A 20759-nucleotide genomic window follows, 5' to 3' on the forward strand; every position below is an offset into this window, starting at 1 on the left:
TTTAATATATTTCAAATAATTTCTAACAGTTGCATAATTTTTTCTAACAAAGATGAAATAAAATTAGTAGAATTAATAATTTCCATACTTTTGGTGATTGTGTGTATGTGTGTGTGTGTTTGTGCATTCTAGTGATGGTACTTGAACTCAAGACCTGGGTACAGTCCCTGCGTTTTTGTGTTCAAAACTAGTGTACTACCACTTGAGCCACAGCTCCACAACTAGCACTTTTGTTGATTAATTGGAGATAAAAAGCTCATGGGCTTTTTTCCTGTGCTAGCTTTGAGCCATGATCTTCAGATCTCAGTCAATTCATGGATTAAGAATTCGGATTTCAAGATAGAACAAATAGCCAAACAATTCTAGGGAAAAAGGAATGCTGATATAATCTCAATCCCAAGACTCAAGCCCTACTATTAGCTATAGTAAAAAAAAATCTTGGTATTGGCAAAAAATAATCCCAAAGATGAATAGAACAGACTAGAAGACCTAGAAATAAAACCATATATTTGATATGGTTTGATTTGGAGTCAAAGTATACTCTGGGAAAATGATAGCTTCTTCAATAAATGATTTTGAGAAAACTGAGCAGCCATATGCAGGAAACTAAAAATCGATTCTTGTTTGTCACCATGTACAAATATCAACTCATAGAAGATCAAAGACCTCAACATTAGATCAGAAACTTTGAAATTACTACAAGACACAGTAGGAGAAATACTAGAACTCATTGACATAGGCAGAAAATTTTAGGATAGAGTTTCAAAGGAGTACCTGATAGGAGAGAAACATAACAAATGGGATTGCATCAGACTAAAAAGTTTCTGCACAGTAAAGGACATTATTACTAAACTAGAAAGATAGTCAACAGACTATGAGAAGATCTTTACCAGCAATACATCAGACAAAGCCTAATATCCAAACTATCCAAAGAACTTAAGAAACTACTCCCTCCCCAAACTAGTAAATCACTTAGTTAATGGACAAAGAGCTAAGGATAGATGACTTAGAAGATGAGGTAAGAATGGTAAAGGAACACATAAGGAAATGCTCATCATCCCTGGTCATAGAGAATATGAAAAATAAAGCCAACTCCTGGATTCCATCTCACTCCAGTAAGATTGGCCAACATTGTGAATTCAAATAACAAATTTTGGCGGGGATGTGGAGGAAAAGGAATCTTATTGCACTTTTGGTGGGAATGTAAACTGACACAATGACTCTGGTATATTCTAGAGGTTCCTCACAAAATGAAACGTAGATCTTCCTTTAAACCCAGCCGTACCTCTCTTCATCTGCCCTGAACCTCACAAGCCAATATACCATATAGACACTTGCACATCATGTTCATTGCCACACTATTCAAAATAGCCAAGTTGTGGCAAGAGCCGATATGCCCTACAATAGATGGACAGTTAAAAATGTGTTACCTATTCACAAAGAAATTGTACATAAACCTTAGAAAAAATAAAAGTATGTCATTTGCCTGGAAATGGATGGACCTAGGGAAAATCATGTTGTGTGGTAAGCCAAACTCAGAGAGAGAAGTAGTGCATGTTTTCTTTCATGTGAGGAGTCTATATCTAAAATATAGGTCTCTAGGCATGTACACAAAGTGAGATGAAAGGAGGAAAGAGGAACAGAAAGACACAATGCCTGTGTACTTGTTTTTACTTGAAACATATTTTTTTTATTGAAAAGATATTGTAGAGAGGGATTACATTTACATGAGCAAGGTAATAAGCTCATTTCCTATCCAGCATTGTTACCTCCTTATTTTTTCCCCTACCTTCCCTTTACCTCCCCACCTCCCCAACTCCTCCCAATCCCCCCCAGCAAAGTTGTTAAGTTCATTTTCAACATAGTTTCTTGTACATCTTTTTGTTACTATGGTTCATCCTGTATCCTTATTTCTGACCATACAAAATAACATTTATAAAAAAAGAACTCAAAAACATGGAAATAAGACATATTTTCTTTATTACTGTGTTTGTTTTCTCATATTGTTTGTTCATTAATTCATATGTCTTTGAGGGTAAAGAGAGTCACAGAAATGTAGACACAAAAGGTGAACAAATGCAGCAATGGTACTCATGGCCACTATGTTGAAAATGAGCCATAAAACTTGTGGATGGTCCTTTATGGAGGAAGCTTTGGAGAAACTAGGAAATCATGGAACATTCCTCAATATAATAAAGGCTATATAGAACAAACCTACAGTCAGCATTGTACTAAATGGTCAAAAGTTAAAAATATTTCCTCTAAAGATTATGACAAGGCAGTCTGCTCTCTCCACTCCTCTTCATAATAGAGGATTGGGAGGATTAACATTGTGAAAATGGCAATACTGCCAAGATCTATCTAAAATTCAATGCAATACCCATCAAAATCCCACATTTTTCAATCAACAAGAAGCAGCAATGCAAAATTTCATGTGAATATTATAGAAAACCCGAATAGCTAAAGCAAATCTTAGCAGGAAGAACACTGCTGGAGCAATAGCAATACTTCAAACTCTATTATAAAGCTGTACTTACAAAAACAGCTTGGCACTGGCACATGAACAAGCTTGTAGAACAATGAAATAGAATTGAAGACCCAGAAAGTAACTCACAGACCCATAGCCACCTAATCTTTCGTAAGGTAGCCAAAAACAAAGGATGGAAGAATGACAGTCTCTCAACAAATGGTGCTGTCAGAATTGGCTCTATATGTGTAGAAACATGAAAACTGAATTTAAATCCTCATATATGACCCTGAACCAGAATCCACTCTAAATGGATCAAGACCTTGAGCTTCAAACCCCAGTATTACCAATTTGACCAGCTCACAGTATATTTGTGTGAGTTTCATGCCACTTCACCTATAGCAATGGTTAGTTACATTTCTAGACAGGGAAAGGACCTAGGTAAGAAGGCCTCCAGTTTCATAAGTAGATGATCTGGGTCTGAGGGACAACAGAGAATACTCCAGTTCTGTGTTTAGCTTCACTCAATAACATAAACCACTCTTGGAATGGCTATAGGCTAATAATTTCTTCTATTCAAAAAGAAACACTACTTGCTTGAATTAACTAACATGTCTCAATTTTACAAAAGAACTCCAAATAAGACTCTCAAAATTTCCTCCCTTGTTATTATTTGTGTGCTCTATTGAATCAGGAGAGGCATTGCCAAGTGTGTACTGCTGCAGACAGAGAGGTAGAGGACAGGAAATTCTGCCGAGATGATTCTACCAAAATCTTCAATTGACCTTCAGATTCTTGTTGTATATGAGAAGCTGTGTCATCAGTTGGAGGCACCAGGAAGGGCAGTTGGGACAGCCTAGCCTCTCACCTCTACTTCCCTGGGAGCTTCATGTTATGGCTTGTATCACTGTAAGTGGGTAGCTACTATTCTGTTGACAGTAATAAGTGGGGAAACCTTCAGGTGGCAGGCTGCTTATGGTGAGAGTAAACTCTGCCCCAGATCCACCTTCCTTGAATCAGAAAGGGACCAGGATGGTAATTACTTTGCAACATACATGAGGAATTTAGGAACTTTCCCTGATTTCTGCTGAAACCAATCTAAAGAAATGCTAAGGCCCTCTCTGGCCCTGCCAGCCATGGAAACTCTGCCTTTCAGAGATGTAGACAGAGAGGATAGAGACTGGTCATTGGGATGTCACATCTGGCACCTGCAGTGGAAACAGAAAACAAATACCCTCCTTGATAATCATGTTACAAGAGGCCTTCCTACTGTACTAGGCAGGAGCCCCTGAAGCTGAGCAGGGACCTTCATGTCCATGCTGTATGCTGACTGGGACTGACTCCTGCACAGAGTGTGAGCAGACTATGAAGTGCTCAGGGCAGTGGGCTGTGCTCTGGGCACATGCAAATCAGCAGGGGCTGGGCAGAGCTGGGCACATCTTCAGGATTGTCTCAACTCAGTGAATCACCACAGGCCTTGTATCCACAGGTTTCGTAGACTAGAAAAGAAGAACATGAATTTGCCTGCAGAGTATGTGAAGATGATTTGATGGTAGAAGACACTTTTATGACTATTTTCAAAGTGTATAATTCACAGAAGCAACAGAGGTAAGAGAGTATTTCATAAATATATTGAAATATCTTGTTTCTACTTAGATCTTTTATTCACTCTCAATCATCCAGGAAAAAAAAATCACTGTTTTTGTTATGAAGTACTTATGCATTGAAACTTTTCTTACTTTCTCTCCATTCCTTTTTTCCTTTCCTTTTTTTTTTTGGTTATGGGGCTTGGACTCTGGGCCTGGGCACTGTCCCTCAGCTTTTCAGCTCAAGGCAAACATTCTACCACTGGAGCCACTGTGCCACTTCTGGTTTCTGGTGATTTATTAAAGATAAGAGTATCAAGGACTTTCCAGACAGGGCGAACTTTGAACTACAATCCTCAGATCTTGGCCTCATGAGTAGCTAGGATTGCAGGTTTGAGTCATAGAAGGAAAAGAAATCTTAACCCAATAATGTATTTTCCTTTATTTGTGTTCTAATATTGTTTTGTATCTGATTTGCTTTATCAAGAAATTATTTCAGTTGTTTGTTGCCATGTAAGATCATGAACAACTTGTGATTTTTTCATACAATTTCCAGCTTCTGATAGTTTTCTACAACAGAATTAACAGATTTTGTTATTTTTTTTTAAAGTTCATAATCCCATATTGGTAGAAAAAATTTACAATCAAATTTAAGTGAGTTTTAAAAGTATCACTTAGGTGGACTATTTCTGACAGTTGGGGAAAAGTGACCATTGTTGACAGTCGGTTATCTCAATACATCCTTATGATCATTATGATTGTTTGTGGAAGCTCAAATCCCTGTTCCTTACCTTGTTTCCTGCAGAGTTCATCATAGGTCATACCTTGATTAGATTTGGTGAACTGGAGTGACCTGTATAATTCTTCACATAAGCAGGCTGATATGTGATCAGAAGTGAGGCCTGGAGAATTCCCCTGGAGAGGCAGTTGGGTCAGGTGAGAGCATCAGCTGCTCACCCTGATGTTTTCCACAGGGTGGAGAATCACAGGAACATGTGCTCAAAACCCTAGGACAGCTTCACCGAACCAGAGAATGCCACACTCCTCCTTGCAACTTCTCTGATGACCTACAAATTAACAACCTAATGATTAGACCAATTTCCTGTATTAAAACAATTCCTTCTTAGATATTCTTGTCTGGTTTCAGTTTTACTCTGTGAAGTAGAAAAGATGACTTTATATGAGAAGAGACATGACCATGTCTGTGCATCTGGGAGAGAGGAGGAGAAAAAGGACTAAGATTCCAAGAAGCCTTCATATTTTAATGAAAACCTTTAAAAGTGCTCACAGAAGTGCTACATCTGAGAAGCTCTATCAGCAGATGAAGGCCCCAGGAGCAGCAGCTGGGCAGCCCAGCCTTTTACTTCTGCTTCCCTGGGAGGTTTGTGTTATGGCTTGTATCACTGTGGGAGGGTAACTACTTTCCTGTGGAGAGTAATAAGTGGCAAAATCCTCAGGCTGCAGGCTGCTGCTGATGAGAGTGAACTCTGTCCCAGATTGACTCCCACTGAACCTTCATGGAATACCAGAGACTAAATTCTTTGCATGATAGATCAGAAGCTTTGGAGCATTCCCTGGTTTCTGCTGATACCAGTTTAAATAATAGTTAATGCCCTGACTGGCCTGGCAAGTGATGGAGACTCTGTCTCCTGTAGATGCAGACAGGAAAGATGGAGACTGGGTCATCTGGATGTCACATCTGAAAGCTGGCACTGGAAATTGAGACACAAATATCCACACTGTTAGTCCTGTTATAGGAGGCCTTCCGTGAAGACCCAGGCAACACTGAACACACAGGATGAGAAGATTGTTGTCTTTCCTTACCTGGGAGCCAGATCAGCAGGAGGCCCAGGAGCTGAGCAGGGGTCCTCATATCCATGCTGTGTGCTGACTGGGACTGACTGCTGCACAGGGTGTGAGCAGCCTATTATGAAGTCATTGGGGCAGTAATCTGTGCTCTGAGCATATGCAAATCACCAAAGGTGGGTAAAGCTGGGCATAGCTATAGGACCAGCTCAACTCAGGAAATCCTCATATTTCCACGGTGCCCACATATATTAATTTGTCCAGATGTGTTTCACACATACAGCAGAAGCTGTGATGAGTCTACTATCCTTTGAATACAGCTCTTGGTGCATTCAGGTGTGATGACCATTTCTCTTGAGTTTTTAAATCTTTGTGTCATGACACCTGAAAGGGAGAAGAGTAAAGCAATATTTTTGTGCTTAATATTTAGAACATGCAGAGAAGTGAAGATATAGAAAGAATAGAATTTGTTGATATTTTTAACTCATTTAATATGTCAATGCATTTAACATCTCATTGACATACCAAGAGATATATAATGTGTTAAATTTTCAACCAATTCATACTTCAGGCTCTTCTAAATAATACATATACACAAAGTAAAATGTGATTCTTCCCAAGAGCAGGTATGAAGGCTGAGTCCAACTCTTCCTTCTTGACTTTACTGCATAAAGGAAAATTTTTTCTACATAGGAAAATTTTCAAAGCAAAGGAAAAAAACTATATCAAGTTTTGTAGTAAGAATATCCTGTGGTTAGATGGCTAGAGTGCTGAAGCAAAAGTATGTTGCTACCAGAAAAGTCCAGCATTTCTTCTGTTTTTTTGATTTGTCATGTCACCAGGTACAAGTTTTACCTGGACTTACAGTTCCATATTATCTAAGAACTACAGTACCTACATATATCCATTGCACTCTGATCATTCCACATCAAATTCAGGGCAAATCACTTACTTTCAAATTCCCTAGTCCTCATGTATCTCTTTCTTGTTACATGTGTCTAATTTTCTGATACTATCTGGAGAATGGAGAGGCTCATCCATACTTCTTACACCCAGCTGGTAAGGACTGGGCAACTTCAAGGGTGAAGAAAAGATAGATGTTTTAAAGATTTAAAGCATTGTGATACATTTTAAATATCACTTTGTTTCTCAATTGATCTAGGTGTGATGGTGGGAGGCACAGATATCTCAGTGAAATTCTTGAAGTGGTTGGGATAGAAGATAGGCCTTCTGGATGACAATGAAAGCTAATTTGTATTTATTTCAATGAGACTGTTAAATTTTACAATTTGGGAAATGAGGGCTATTACTTTAATGCTAATGACTTTCACTTATTGCAATTTGGAATCAAGTTGAAGACAGGACCAAAACCAATGCCACACTGCCTCAGTGGTACTGTGCTTTTATTGTGGTCCTGGGAAGAGAAAAGCGTCAGATCTGAGAGGGGTTGAGATATATTTAACCTATGTGACCATTAAATGTATTTTCAACTGCTATTCAGCCTTACTTGCCTTACTTCTGGTGTTTGTAGAACTTGTTTCCGAACCTGATGTTTCCCTGAATAACACCTTAATGGCCAAATAAATTGTTAAGGCCTTTCTAGAGAAATACGTGAAATCCCAATGGTGTTTGTAAATATTCCTGGTCTGTATAATTCATAAACAAATGATAGTTACAGGTGTCTCATTTCTATCTGGATTTCAACTTAAATCGATTTATAATTTCTGGGCTTCAGTGTGGTGTCTGGCTAGTGGTCAAGGAGGAAGGGGACATCTTGTACCCCTTCCCAAACCAAAGTAATCCTTGAATTTAAGATTCAGTGAATATTTGTAAAAAATAAAGCCAAACTCATTCTTCCATATTATGATGAACACAAATTCAGAGGTTGAAAGTGCATTGCCAGACCAACTAAAGTAAAAACAGGCTATCCTGCCTGAAAAACAGAAGCAGATGAGAAATGATTCATGTGACAGAGTAACTGTGTAGCAGACAGCAACTTTTGAGTTTCATTCTCTATAGCACCAAAAATAAAAATTCTGCATGTTGTCAATCAATTTGGCAATTGGGCAACATCCTATCACTGCCACAGTCTGCACATAATTCAAGTCTCCAGTTTCCAGTTGGTGTTTATTTGTTTGTTCCCATGTATAGTAGTAAAGAGATGACCCAGGTCCCAGCTTTGCTATAGGTATCTATAGGTGGGAGTTTGTGTATCTTGTGTTTTGATGGGATCTGGCTATAAAGAATCCAGCCAGAATCTTGTTGCAGGGAGAATGTAAAGTTCTATACTGTTTTTACCAAGATTATCAGGCAATTTTGGTATCTCGGTATTCAATATATTTGTGCATACTTCTATCAGACGTTTTGTGTCTCACTGTCATCTTGAAGCAAGAGAGGAGACCTCTGCCTATACACCAAATGAACACCATATCAGGAATGAGCACCCTCAGAATTTCTTCAGTGCTGATGAAAGGAAAGTTGCATGCATACCTCATCTCCTCATCTCACAGAGAATAACCTGAAGGTGTTATCCACACTTCCATGGGTGGTTGAGGTTCAGTCATCTTCAGCAACAGGAAGTGTTTAGCTTGTTGTATGGTCTTTACTGTCCATTTCCCCTTCCTCCCTTCACATTGCTTCCTAAACATCCTAAATTGTGCAGACAGAGTCTAGAACCCCTTGGAAACTCTGACTGTGTACACAAAGTATGACTGAGTTGTGTGCATGTAGAGAGACTGATGTTAGTAGAAAACTGCTGGCTTATGTGTTGGCTTATCTTGTTTATATGGGAACCTAAGTGCTTATCATTATTCAGCTATCCTGTACAAAAACAGATTGAGTGTTTGGTACGTAGTGATTTTAACTTTAATATTTCTGATACAGGTATGGGCAGATGTTGAAGTCAATTCAGTTTTTTCCCCTCCTCTCTCATCTATCTATCTATCTATCTATCTATCTATCTATCTATCTATCTATCTATCTATCTGTCTGTCTGTCTGTCTGTCTGTCTGTCTGTCTGTCTGTCTGTCTGTCTGTCTGTCTATCTATCTATCTATCCATCTCTATCCATCTATCATTGTATACTTCTTAATACAAAAAAGCATCAGACACAATTCAGAACTCAGTTGATAATATAGGGATATTATGGAAGCTCATTGTTTGGATGTCACACACTCAGGATTTTTGCTCATGTATCACCAGATCTGCATGAAATGTGAGAACAAAGATCCTCTCTGCTATTTTCAAGCCTAATTTTCTGCTAGGATTTTTCCTTTTTTTTTTTTTTTAATTTTATTTTACTGTAAAGATGCTGTATATGAGTAAGGTAATGAGTACATATTTTTGAAGAATGTTACCCCTTCCTTTGTTTTTTTTTCTCTTACTATCACTTCCCTCTCTCACCTCCCCTACTTCCCCCTCTACTGTCTTTCTTTTTTTATTGTGAAAATACCATACAGAGGGGTTACCTTGACATGGGCAAGTAATGAGTACATTTCTTTTCAGGCATTGTTGCCTCCTCCTTGTTTCCCCTTCCCATCCCGTCGCATCCTCCCCCCGCCCTCCCACTTGTAGGCCAAAGTTGTAAAGTTCGTTTGTCCACATAATGACTTGTACATCTCATTACTGCAATGGGTCCACCTGTATCCCTATTTAAATGATTTGTTTTTTTCCTTCCCCTCCACAAATTATACCAACATCAAATACTGTGAATATAGAGGTTAAACCATGTGGGAGGGACATACAAAGAAAAGAAATCATCTTATAAATATGTTAGAATCAATCACAAGAAAGAAAAAATCATTTGAATACTTATCCTGGGGTTCATTTTACCTAACATCAACTTATCTGACCTTTTCTGCTTGTCTACGTCTTATACAAGTTAATACAAATAAGGGAAACCTTGGGACTTATGTTTCTTTGTGACTGGCTTACTTCATTCAATATAATTTTTTCTAAGACTTTCTATTCTTTTTAAACAGGGCCAACAGCTTTTGCTGTTAGTGAGGGACTAGAAAATGGAATGGTTTGTATCCCATGATTCACAATGTGTCCCTCTAGTAAGGTTTGCTGCTTGTGTATTTGGTCTTGTTCTTCCATTGTTTCCTTGCCATTTGTGACTTGTCAGCTCTTTCCTGAAACAAAACTGATGTTCTCCTTGAAACACTTGACCAAAAAATATCACACTTTCTCTGCTTTGGGTACTAGTTTCTAAGACTCTGAGAAGCTGAGAAAAGTAGGTGTATTTGGAAATTTCTGTTGTAGTTTGCATGAGAATGGGAAGTGCTCATTCTATTTTGGAGCTCTCCAGGGAAATTGAATTTCTTGTTGTGGTCCTGAATTTGTAGGTGACTGTTTTCCCAGAAGCACTGTGAGATTATCAATGATGGCTTTTGTTTTTCAGTTCATGATTTTTGTTTGTTTTTGGTGAGGTAACTTTCTGGTTTTGTCTGCTTAAATTAATAATCTGTTTTGTTAAGGTTCTACTTGGTTGGAATTTGTTTTTTAAGAATCTTTTTCTTCTTGGTTACTAAGATAATTTGTAAATAACAATAATTACTGAATTGTTTTAGCTAATGCTAGATAAAAACAGAAATAAAAGTAAGTAGCTGAAAATATATTTTGAGATTAAGAAAACAAACAAAAAGTAAAAATTAAAAAAACAAGTTATTGCTCTATACAAATTTGTTTTGGCCTTGCGAGGCTTGCAAATTTTTAAGTTTAACTAAATAAACAAGTGACCTTTGTTTGTTTTAGGTTTTCATAAATATTTTATATTTTTAATAATCTTCCATTACCACACTGCTTTTTCCTGTACCATATCTCAAGTGCAGAGGCCTTCCATTGACAAAGAAATAACTTTAGTTCTTTCCTATATTTGTCAGGTGGTTTAAACTTTATAGGTAATTTAAAAGCATCCGTTCAAATTGAAGTTATATAAAAGATAATTTATTAATAATACATTTAATGGAAAATATTTACCAATAAATGGAAATACTAAGGTAGTTGTATGGTATTATCTCAAGTACTCTTGGTTTTATAAAATCTATGAAAAGAATGTTATGTTAGTAGAGTCTATTCTGTTACTTTTCTCTTTCCTTTTTCTCTCTTTATTCCTTGCTCATTTCCTTCCTTTTTTTATTGTGAAAATACTGTACAGAGGGGTTACAGTTACATAGGCAAGATAATGAGTATATATCTTATCAAGCATTGTAGTCTCCTCCTTTGTTTCCCCTTCCCATCCCTTCCCATCCTCCCCCCGACTCCCACCCAATCCTCCTCCCCTTTCCTTCCTTTCTTTCTGTTTTGTTTCTTTCTTTTTTGACATGATATTACTAGGACTTCCAGGCTATCCTTGATCATGTGATTTTCTCTGCAAATATTCTACCTGCAATATTAGAGTGACTCATGAAATAGAAAAATAAGCTGAGAGTTGCTGAGAGGAGGTGGTAAACATGAATACAGAATTTATAATAGAAAGAAGACATGGCCTCTTTCTAGACTATATTAATTCTGATAGAGGGAATCTAAATTCCAGAATGATATGAACATATCATTGCCTGAATAACATGATGTAGGAATACTGTCTCACATTTCCTTGGTCTCTGAGCAAAGACAGTGGGCTTTTAATGTAAACTCAAAATTCAAAATAATATAGAAATATCAGCCCAATATGGAAGAAAGACAGACTTTTGTCTATTCAGAGTTTTTGTTTTTGAAAGGTGCTTCCAGCTACTAGTGTAAATAATTAATTGAATTAATAGCAATATGTTTTGAACTCTTGATGTTGTAAACAGATGTTCTGTCATTTGAGACACATCTTCCATCCAATGTGTTTATGTTATTTTTTCAGTTATTGGGTCTCACACAATTTCCCCGCCCAATCTCAGGCTACACAACTCCTCTTATGCTTCTCCCATATATTAGAATCCAGGCATGTGCCATCATGTCTTTTATTCCAGAAATATGTTTTGTTTCAGGACTTCCCTTACTGGGATGTCCTGAAACACTGGTCCTCCTAATAGATGAGATTGCGATTGCAGGTAAGATCAATCGCACTGAGAGTAAGTATTTCTTAAAATTCAGAAATCTTTTCTTTGCAAAGGTCTTGCTCATCTAGAAAAAGTACAAAGTATGAAATTCCTAAGTGGTTCTTATATAAGAAGGAAAACACCAAGTGATCCATCTGATTTTGTTGTACACATGCACACACAAACACACACACACACACACACACACACACACACACACACCAGTTTTGCATTTTCTTTCTTATAGTTCTTATAGTTTATACAAACAGATCTACAGAGTGTTGGTAGAAGTGCTCAGTGGAAGAGAAATACCCGAGACAGTGAACCTCAGTGAGCAGCTGTCTGAAGAATATTTTGTTTGAACTAGAGCACTGTGAGAGGAAACTTGTTATTCTCCTGACCATAGCAATTTGCAGCATCTTCAGCCTCCACTGGATTTATGGTAAAGTTGAAATCTGTCTCAGACCCAGTCACTGAACCAGTTTGAGATCCCACTTTCCCTGTTGGATCCTCTACAGCTCATAAGTTTTGGAGGCTGTCCTGGTTTCTGTTGGTACCAATATCTGAAACTCTCCAAAATTCATTATCAGCATTCTCACTGGCTCTGCAGATGATGAATGCCATGTCTTGAGGAGAGAGGTCCAGAGATTCAGGAGTTGGAGTCAGTAAAATGTCTCCAGTGGAACCTGGAATGGTAATCCTATGTGAAGAATGGGAACTATGTTGAAAACGAACTGTACAACTTTGGTGAGAGGAGGGAGGGTAGCAGTGGAAGTATGAGGGAAGGGATGGTAGGCGAAAAAGAAAGGAGGAAGCAAAAATGCTCAGTAGGAAATGTACTCATTACCTTGCTCATGTAATTGTAACCCTCTGTACAGTATTTCTATAATGAAAAACATACACAAAAATTCTGGTGTTTTAAAACAAATCAATAAAATTGATCAGCTTCTGTAAAGATCAAGTAAAAAAGACAAGAGGAACCCCAAATCAATAAGATCAGGGATGCTGTGGGAAAAATTAGAACAAATACCCAAACAATCACACAATTATAAAAAATTATTTGAAGAATCTATACTCACTAAGGAAAGAAAACCTAGCAGAAATGGATGAATATTTAGACAAATACAAATTGCCCTAACTGAACCAAGAAGAAATAAATCAATTAAACATGCCAATGTCTTACAATGAGATAGAGGAAGCAATCAGATATCTTCCAACAAGGAAAAGTCCAAGACCAGATGGATTCACTTTGAAATTCTATAAGACCTTTAAAGAGGAACTGATACTCATACTACTCAGACTCTTCCAAGAAAAAGAAACAGAGGGAGCTATCCCAATCTCATCCCCAAACCAGGCAAAACCTCAACAGAAAAAGAGAACTACAGACCAATTTCCCTGTTGAACACAGATGAATAAGAACCTCTTGGATTTACTGCCTGGGCTGGTTTCAAATTCAATCCTTGCATCTCAGGTTACTGAGCAACTAGGATTACAAATGTGAGGCACAGGTACCCAGCCACTTAATTTCTTTAAGTAAAAATATATGAAACATAATGAGTATATTGAAAAATATTTTACAGTAGCTTGATGATGATCAGTATGATATAGTAGAACCATTTTTTGCAGATACATGCTTACTCTGATTTCTTGATGATGACTCATAATTTGCCACTATTAAAACACTAGTATCTTCTATCCCCAGTACTTTTACTTTACTTAGACCTCTCATGTTTTGCTACCATTGTACCATTTGATATTACTTCTCACTGTTCATCAGGATGAAGTGTAAGTGTTGATGCTGGACATGATTACTTCAACAAAAATCACTGCTACACAACCATACATGCCTCTGACTTTATCCTTTCCAATTAGTGGAAACATCATCCATCATCCCTTAACAGATAACTAGTATATCCAGTTGCCTCTGTATGAGCACAAGAGAGACACTGAAAAAGAAGACAGAGAGAGAGAGAGAGAGAGAGAGAGAGAGAGAGAGAGAGAGAGAGAGAGAGAGAGAGAGAGAGAGAGAGTCTTCATCTCTTCTCAACCTAGTAAAACTGCCTCTAATGAAAAATTTGGATCTGGATAAAACATATATAAAAATTTACCAATCAGATATCATATTATGCATTTCCTTGGACACCCCAGCACAGTTTCAGAGCAAAAGCAGCCATTTTTGCCTTCATGATGCACACCCCAGAGTCTAGGAATTCTGAGAGTCTTAGTGATTTATCTCAATGCATCTAAGTAGGATGAAGGCATATGCCAAGGCATATTTAGCCCCAAAGCTAAATATTGATGTGATTTTCCTGAGGGTAGAGATGTGAAGGATGACCCCCAACCCTCAGGCTCTGGAAGAAACTGGAGAGATTTGGATCTTCAGCAGACTCTGTCCAGGGCTGAATTTCTTGCTCTGAGAAGCAGTCACTCTCCAGAATGATGGAGCTGAGAACCTGAGGTAACAAACGCCCTGCCATGTGGTGGCCTTGGATTCAGTGAAGAAAAATGTTCACTATCACTGGAATTGAACCCAGCAGTAAGGAGCTTAGTTTTGCTTGCTCTGTGGGGCTGGGTGATTTCCTGCTGTTCTCACTAATCTCAAGGAAATTCAGCAAATATCCCTCATCCTGAGACTCCTTTCAGCCAGCGTGTTTCTCCTCAGAAACATAAGGACCTGTTGATCAAGTGTGTGAATTTTAAGTCTATTGCATATATTGCTCATTGCTGAGGATTCTGAAAAACAGGTTCTGGGATAGCACTAAAATTTAAAAATCTTTCCATCTCCAATTCCTTCCACATACACTTATAAGACACTTTAATTATTATCGCTCCTACTGAAAATTCATGCTGACTGGGCAAACATGGTTTATCACACCTCAGAGGGCAGCGTTTGTTCTCACACATCTGGGTGAACTGGAGATCTTACTCCATTTAAAAAATCCTGGAAAAAGAAGCATCGTTGTAGGGTGTGCTTATAAATATGCCAAATGAAGTAGAAAATATTCAGCAACAAGCACCTCAAGAATCATGGCAGTGTGAGTAGTGCCTAGTGAGTAGGCACATGTGCACCATGACAGCTGTGCAGCCAGCTTGTCAGGCTCAGGTTCCTATTGACAAAGAGGTAGCATCACTCCTGTTCTCAGTGTCTTTCTTTCTTTCTTCTTTGTTTCCTTTCTTTCTCTTTCTTTCTTTCTTTCTTTCTTTCTTTCTTTCTTTCTTTCTTTCTTTCTTTCTTTCTTTCTTTCTTTCTTTCTTTCTTTCTTTCTTTCTTTCTTTCTTCCTTCCTTCCTTCCTTTCTTCCTTCCTTGCTTTCTTTCATTATCTGCTGGCTCAGGGCCAAAACATTTAATTTGCTCCTCCAAAGTTATTAATCTTTGTTATTTTGGGAACTCATGCTATTACCCTAAAACAGGAGGGAAGTATACTGCAACACTACCTAGCCCAGTAAGTACTTATCTAACAGAAGCCAAGATAACATCTGCAGGTGTTCTCTCTCTGCTGCTGACCATCACATGCATAGTTACTCCATCTGCTAAGGCCAGCCTGGACCTGACCAATAAATCATAGCCACCTTTGTAAACACCTGCCAGATAGAGCGAATGGGAATTTTTGTTGAATGGGAATTCAGGTACTTTATGTGACCTCCCACGTGGCTGCATGCCCAGAAATATGATGATGTAAATGTCTTTCAAGATCTGAACTCTGGGTCTTCGTTGAGTTTGAATTTGGCTTGTCCTCTGGTGGTGGAATTGTGACATAACAATCTTTAGGATTGTCAGTGTTTAGTCCTCGTGTCTGAACTGTGGATATTTCCTTCAATATTCACAAAGCTGGACCTATTCCATCTGGTTAAGGCCAGATTCAGTAGCAAATACAATTAGTTCCTCCTCTCAGACATTTTTTTAGCACTTCATGAAAATAAGAATAAGGACATCATTAATTCTGAGAATTTAATGGCCACAAGGTTATTGGTTACCTAAGATGTGTGTTCCCTATGAGATGTCAAATATGTGATGTTTGGCAAAGTGGTAGGGGTTCTGAGTGACACTAAAAGGTACAATGGTAGAGTGATGGTTCTGGCTCAGAATTTACATGCCAGCCTCATGCTGTCAAACTACTCACTGACTACTTGTGCTAAGAGAGGGAATCAATCAGCTGGTCCACCTTTATTTTTAACACTACCTCTTTGCCTTGAAAGGTATCGTCACCATCTGATTCCTATGGAATGCAACAAATGCAACAATTGCATTAACTTGTATTTGAACTTGGACATTGTGTCCTTAGGATCAACACCATGGGACTCAGCAAGCAAAAACTACATGTTTCAAAGCCAATTTTGTGATTTCCCCTGGTGCAGTTTTTGTTTAAACCACTCACATTAACTCATTTGACTGACATACCAAACAGACAGAATACATAGAATAAAATCAGAATAGGAGGAGGAAGTAATATTTAATAGACTTTTAGAAAATAGTCCTTTGGGAAGAGTAACTGCTTAGCTTCTGATTCCTGTGGTCAAACTGAAGGTGAAAATACTTTTCTGGAAAACTCCTAGAGGCAGATCATTAAAGGTTTATGTTAAGAAGAAGGGAAACAATGGAGATCAAACTCAACTTTATGTAGAATTATTGCTCGTAATTTGGCATTTTAAAAATATTGGGTCTATAAAAATATTGGGTGTAGTGGCTCATAGCTACAAGCCCAAATACTTTGATAGATAGAGATAAAGTGGGTAATTTCAGAACAATTTGAGAGATTAGCACCATTAATGTGAAATCTTGTGTCACACCCATAGCAAATATACACTGAGAACATCTCAGGTGTTGTCTCTAAACCTATAGACAGGTTGCAAAATCATGAAAGAGTAAACCTATGTGTATAATCTTCCCTTGAGAAAAAAGCTCCTCCAGACATCCAGCTCATGAAAGGCTACTTGGATAGTCATTTTACTTGGATTAGTTGTGCAAATTTTCACCCTCAGCAAGCTTTGGGTAGTTGGAGAATAATGGAACAAATGACAAGACCCAAAATAAATCTACATAGCTGTAGCCATCAGATATTTACCAGTATCAAAAGAATGTGTCTTCAGCCTCTTCAGTAAATGCTGCTGGCAAAATTGTTTAACTATTTGTAGACAACTAAACGTAGATCCTTATATATCACGCTGCAACAGAACCAACTCCAAATGGATCAAAGACCTCAGAGTCAAAGCAGACACCCTGAAAGTATTACAGGATGGAATAGGAGAAACCCTAGGTCTCCTTGGCACAGGCCGAAATTTTCTTAATAGAGACTCAGAAAAACAACCAATCTAAGAAAGGTTGGACAAATGGGCTTGCATGAAGTTGCAGACATAGCTAGCAAGATCAAAAGAAAGCCCACAGATTTGGAGATCTTCACTAACTATACAACAGACAAGAGTCTCATATCTAAAATATACATGCAACTCTAAAAATTAAATCCCCCCAAAACAAATCTTCAAAGAAACAACTGCCCAATAAATAAGTGGGCTAAAGACTTACACAGAAACTTCTCTGAAGAGGAAAGAAGGATGGCCAATAGACACATGAAGAAATGCTCAACCTCTCCAGCCATAAAAGAAATGAAAATCAAAACAACATTGAGATACCACCTCAACCCAGTTAGAATGGCTATAATCAAGAACTCTAATAACAACAGATGCTGGAGGGGATGTGTCCAGAAGGGAACCCTACTGCAATGTTGGTGGGAGTGTAAACTTGTTCAACCACATTGGAAAGTACTATGGAGATTCCTCAAAAGATTCCACATAGAGCTCCCCTATGACCCAGTAATCTCACTTTTGGGCATTTACCCAAATAATCACAAACAAGACCATATGAAAGCTACCAGCACAACTTTGTATTGCAGCATCATTTACCATAGCTAAGATATGGAACCAACCCACATGCCCCTCAGAAGAAGAATGGATCGAGAAAATGTGGTATATATACACAATGCAATTCTATGCCTCCATGAGGAAGAATGCCATTGCCGCATTTGTTAAGAAATGGAAAGACTTGGAAAAAAATAATTAAGTGAAGTAAGTCAGGCCCAAAGAAGCATAGGTCCCATGGTTTCCCTTATTTGCAATAACTAGTATATGTCTGAGACAAGCAGGTAAGGTCAGATAAGTTGATGTTAGGTGAAATGATCCCCAAGATCAGTATTTAAATGTGTTTTCTTTCATGTGATTGTTTCTAACTTATTTATAAGATGCTTTCTTTTTTGCATTGAATGTTCCTCCTCCACTGTATAACCCCTGCTTTCACTGTATTTGATGTTGGTATAATTTGTGGAGGGGAAGCGAAAAAACCAATAATTTAAATAGGGATAGATGTGGACCCATTGCAACAATATGTACAAGTTGTTATGTTGAAAAATGAACTTTACAACTTTGGTAGAGGGGGTTGTTTTGCGGGGGGGCAGTGGGACAGAAGGAGAGGACTGGGAAAGGGAAACAAAGGAGGAGGGAACAATTCTTGATAAGAAATATATGCATTATCCTGTCCATGTAATAATAACCCCTGCATATGGTATTTTCACTATTAAAATAAAAAGAATGTGTCTTCAAAAATTGTGTATGTGAAAACTGGTATATACATATTGAATATAGAGTCTATTTCCTTGATCTCACAATTTCACAATAAAATGCCAAATATATCAGATATTAGTGTGAGACATGAAAGTTTAAAACAACCCTAGGAAAACAAGGAAATATACTTTAAGATAAGGTCATAGGTAATTATAAACTGGAATCCTGTTGCATATGGGCAAGAAATGACAATGGGGAACACATCAAATTAAAAAGTTTCTGCATATCATTAAGGAAATATATACATATATGAATAAATATATATGCAGATATATGTGTATTCATATACATGTATATGTACTTACAATATAAATGCATATATACATAAATGTGTATATACAGATATCTATGTATTCATAAACATATATACATATATCTATATCTTATTTATCTATCTTCACATATACCCTGGATGGTGTCTCTGATCTTCATTTTTGCTCAAAGCTAGCACTCTGTGCCTTTGACCTCAGCTCAACTTTTGGATTTTTGGTAGTTAGTTATAGATAAGAGTCTCAAAGCTTTTCCTGCTCAGGGTGGCTTTAAACCTTGATCCTCAGATCTCAACCGCCTGATTAGCTAGCATTGCAAGTATGAGTCACCTGTGCATAGCAGGAAATCAAATCTTAAAGCAAGTAACTTATTTTTCTATTTTTATATTTGTATTGTTTTACATCTCACTTGTTTTATTAAGGAAGTTCTTTCAATTGTTTGGTCCTTTGTAATATCTTGAACAACTTTTTATGTTTCATACAATTTTCAGCTTTTATACTTTCTTCCAAGACTTAACGAAGTTTTATTTTTTATTTTTATGATTTCAGATTGGTAGACAAAACTTAGATTCAAACTTAAGTGAATTCTAATGCCATCACCTAGGGGGAATATTTCTGAAAATTTTGGAAATCTTGAAGATCCTGGGCTGTGAGCTATCTCAAACCATCATCATGATCATTACCTTTGTTGTAGAAGTGAAAATCTCTTCCTTCTCTGGTTTTGTTGCAGAGTTGCAACATTAGGTTTTTGTACATTTCTTGACATAAACAGGCTGACATCTTCACAGAGTTGAGGCGTGGAGAATACCCCAGAGTGGTTGCTGGGTCAGGTGAGAGCATCAGCAGCTCACACTGGATTTTTCCACAGTCTGTTGAATCACAGACTTATGTACCCAAAACCCTAGAAGAGCTTCACAGAACTGGACATTCCTCACTCCTAGTTCCAACTTCTCTATTTACCTAGGAGTACAGAAGCTAACGATTAGACTCATTTCCTGTATTAAAACAAGTCCTGCTTGGAGAATTTTAGCTGGGTTGTGTTTTACTATGTGAATCACAAAGGATGCCCTTATCGGAGAAGAGACATGGCCATGTCTGTGCTTCAAGGGACAGAGGAGGAGAAATGAGACAGAGATAGAGAGGAGCCTTTGCAGAAAGTTGAATGAAAAGCTTGCAATAGTTGTCAGAGCTAGGCTGCATGTGAGAAGCACTGTCAATAGGTAGAGGCACCAGAAAGTGCAGCTGGGGCAGCCCAGACTCTCACTTCTGCTTCCCTGGGAGGTTTATGTTATGGATTGTATCACTGTGGGTGGTCTACTATCGTACTGCTCACAGTAATAAGTGGCAAAATCTTCAGGTTGAAGGCTGCTGATGGTGAGAGAATAATCTGTCCCAGATCCACTGCTACTGAATCTGGATGGGACCCCAGAGGCCAACTTTGAGGTGTAAATGATCAGAGGCTTTGGGGCTTTTTCTGGTTTCTGCTGATACCAGTTTAAATTATTGCTAATACCCTGACTGGCTTTGCAGGAGATGGTGACAGTGTCTCCTGGAGATGCAGACAGGGAGGATGGAGACTGGGTGATCTGGATGTCACATCTGGCACCTAGCATTGGAAATATAGAAGCAAATATCTACATTATTAGTCATATTATTACAGATTTCCCTGAAGTCCAGTCAGCACATGCCATAATGGATAGAGAAATGCTATCCTTCCTTACCTGGAAGGCAGAGCAGCAGGAGCCCCAGGAGCTGAGCAGTGGTCCTCATGTCCATGCTGTGTGCTGACTGGGACTGACTGCTCAACAGGGTGTGAACAGCCTATATGAAGTCATTGTGACAGTGGGCTGTGACCTTGGCATACGCAAAAAGATGGAAACAGCTGCAAGACTAGCTCATCTCAGGAAATCATCACAAGTCTATGGTGGCCAAGTATCTTTGTTTAGAACAGAGAATGTGATTTGCCTACACATCACAAGTCATGATCAA

At 38.0% G+C, this 20759-nt stretch overlaps 1 gene segment (V, D, J or C); it reads right to left on the reverse strand.

The window, feature by feature from the left end:
- Nucleotides 1–3565: 3565 nt before the first annotated feature.
- On the reverse strand, nucleotides 3566–20568 carry LOC122116799. The segment is given in 3 exon segments: nucleotides 3566–3612; nucleotides 20089–20376; nucleotides 20492–20568. Coding segments are annotated over 3 exon segments (390 nt in total).
- Between the last annotated feature and the right edge of the window lie 191 nt (nucleotides 20569–20759).

The sequence above is a fragment of the Dipodomys spectabilis genome, unplaced genomic scaffold (genome assembly GCF_019054845.1).
Source record: "Dipodomys spectabilis isolate Male_0828 unplaced genomic scaffold, ASM1905484v1 ptg000137l, whole genome shotgun sequence".
Classification (NCBI taxonomy): Eukaryota; Metazoa; Chordata; class Mammalia; order Rodentia; family Heteromyidae; genus Dipodomys; species Dipodomys spectabilis.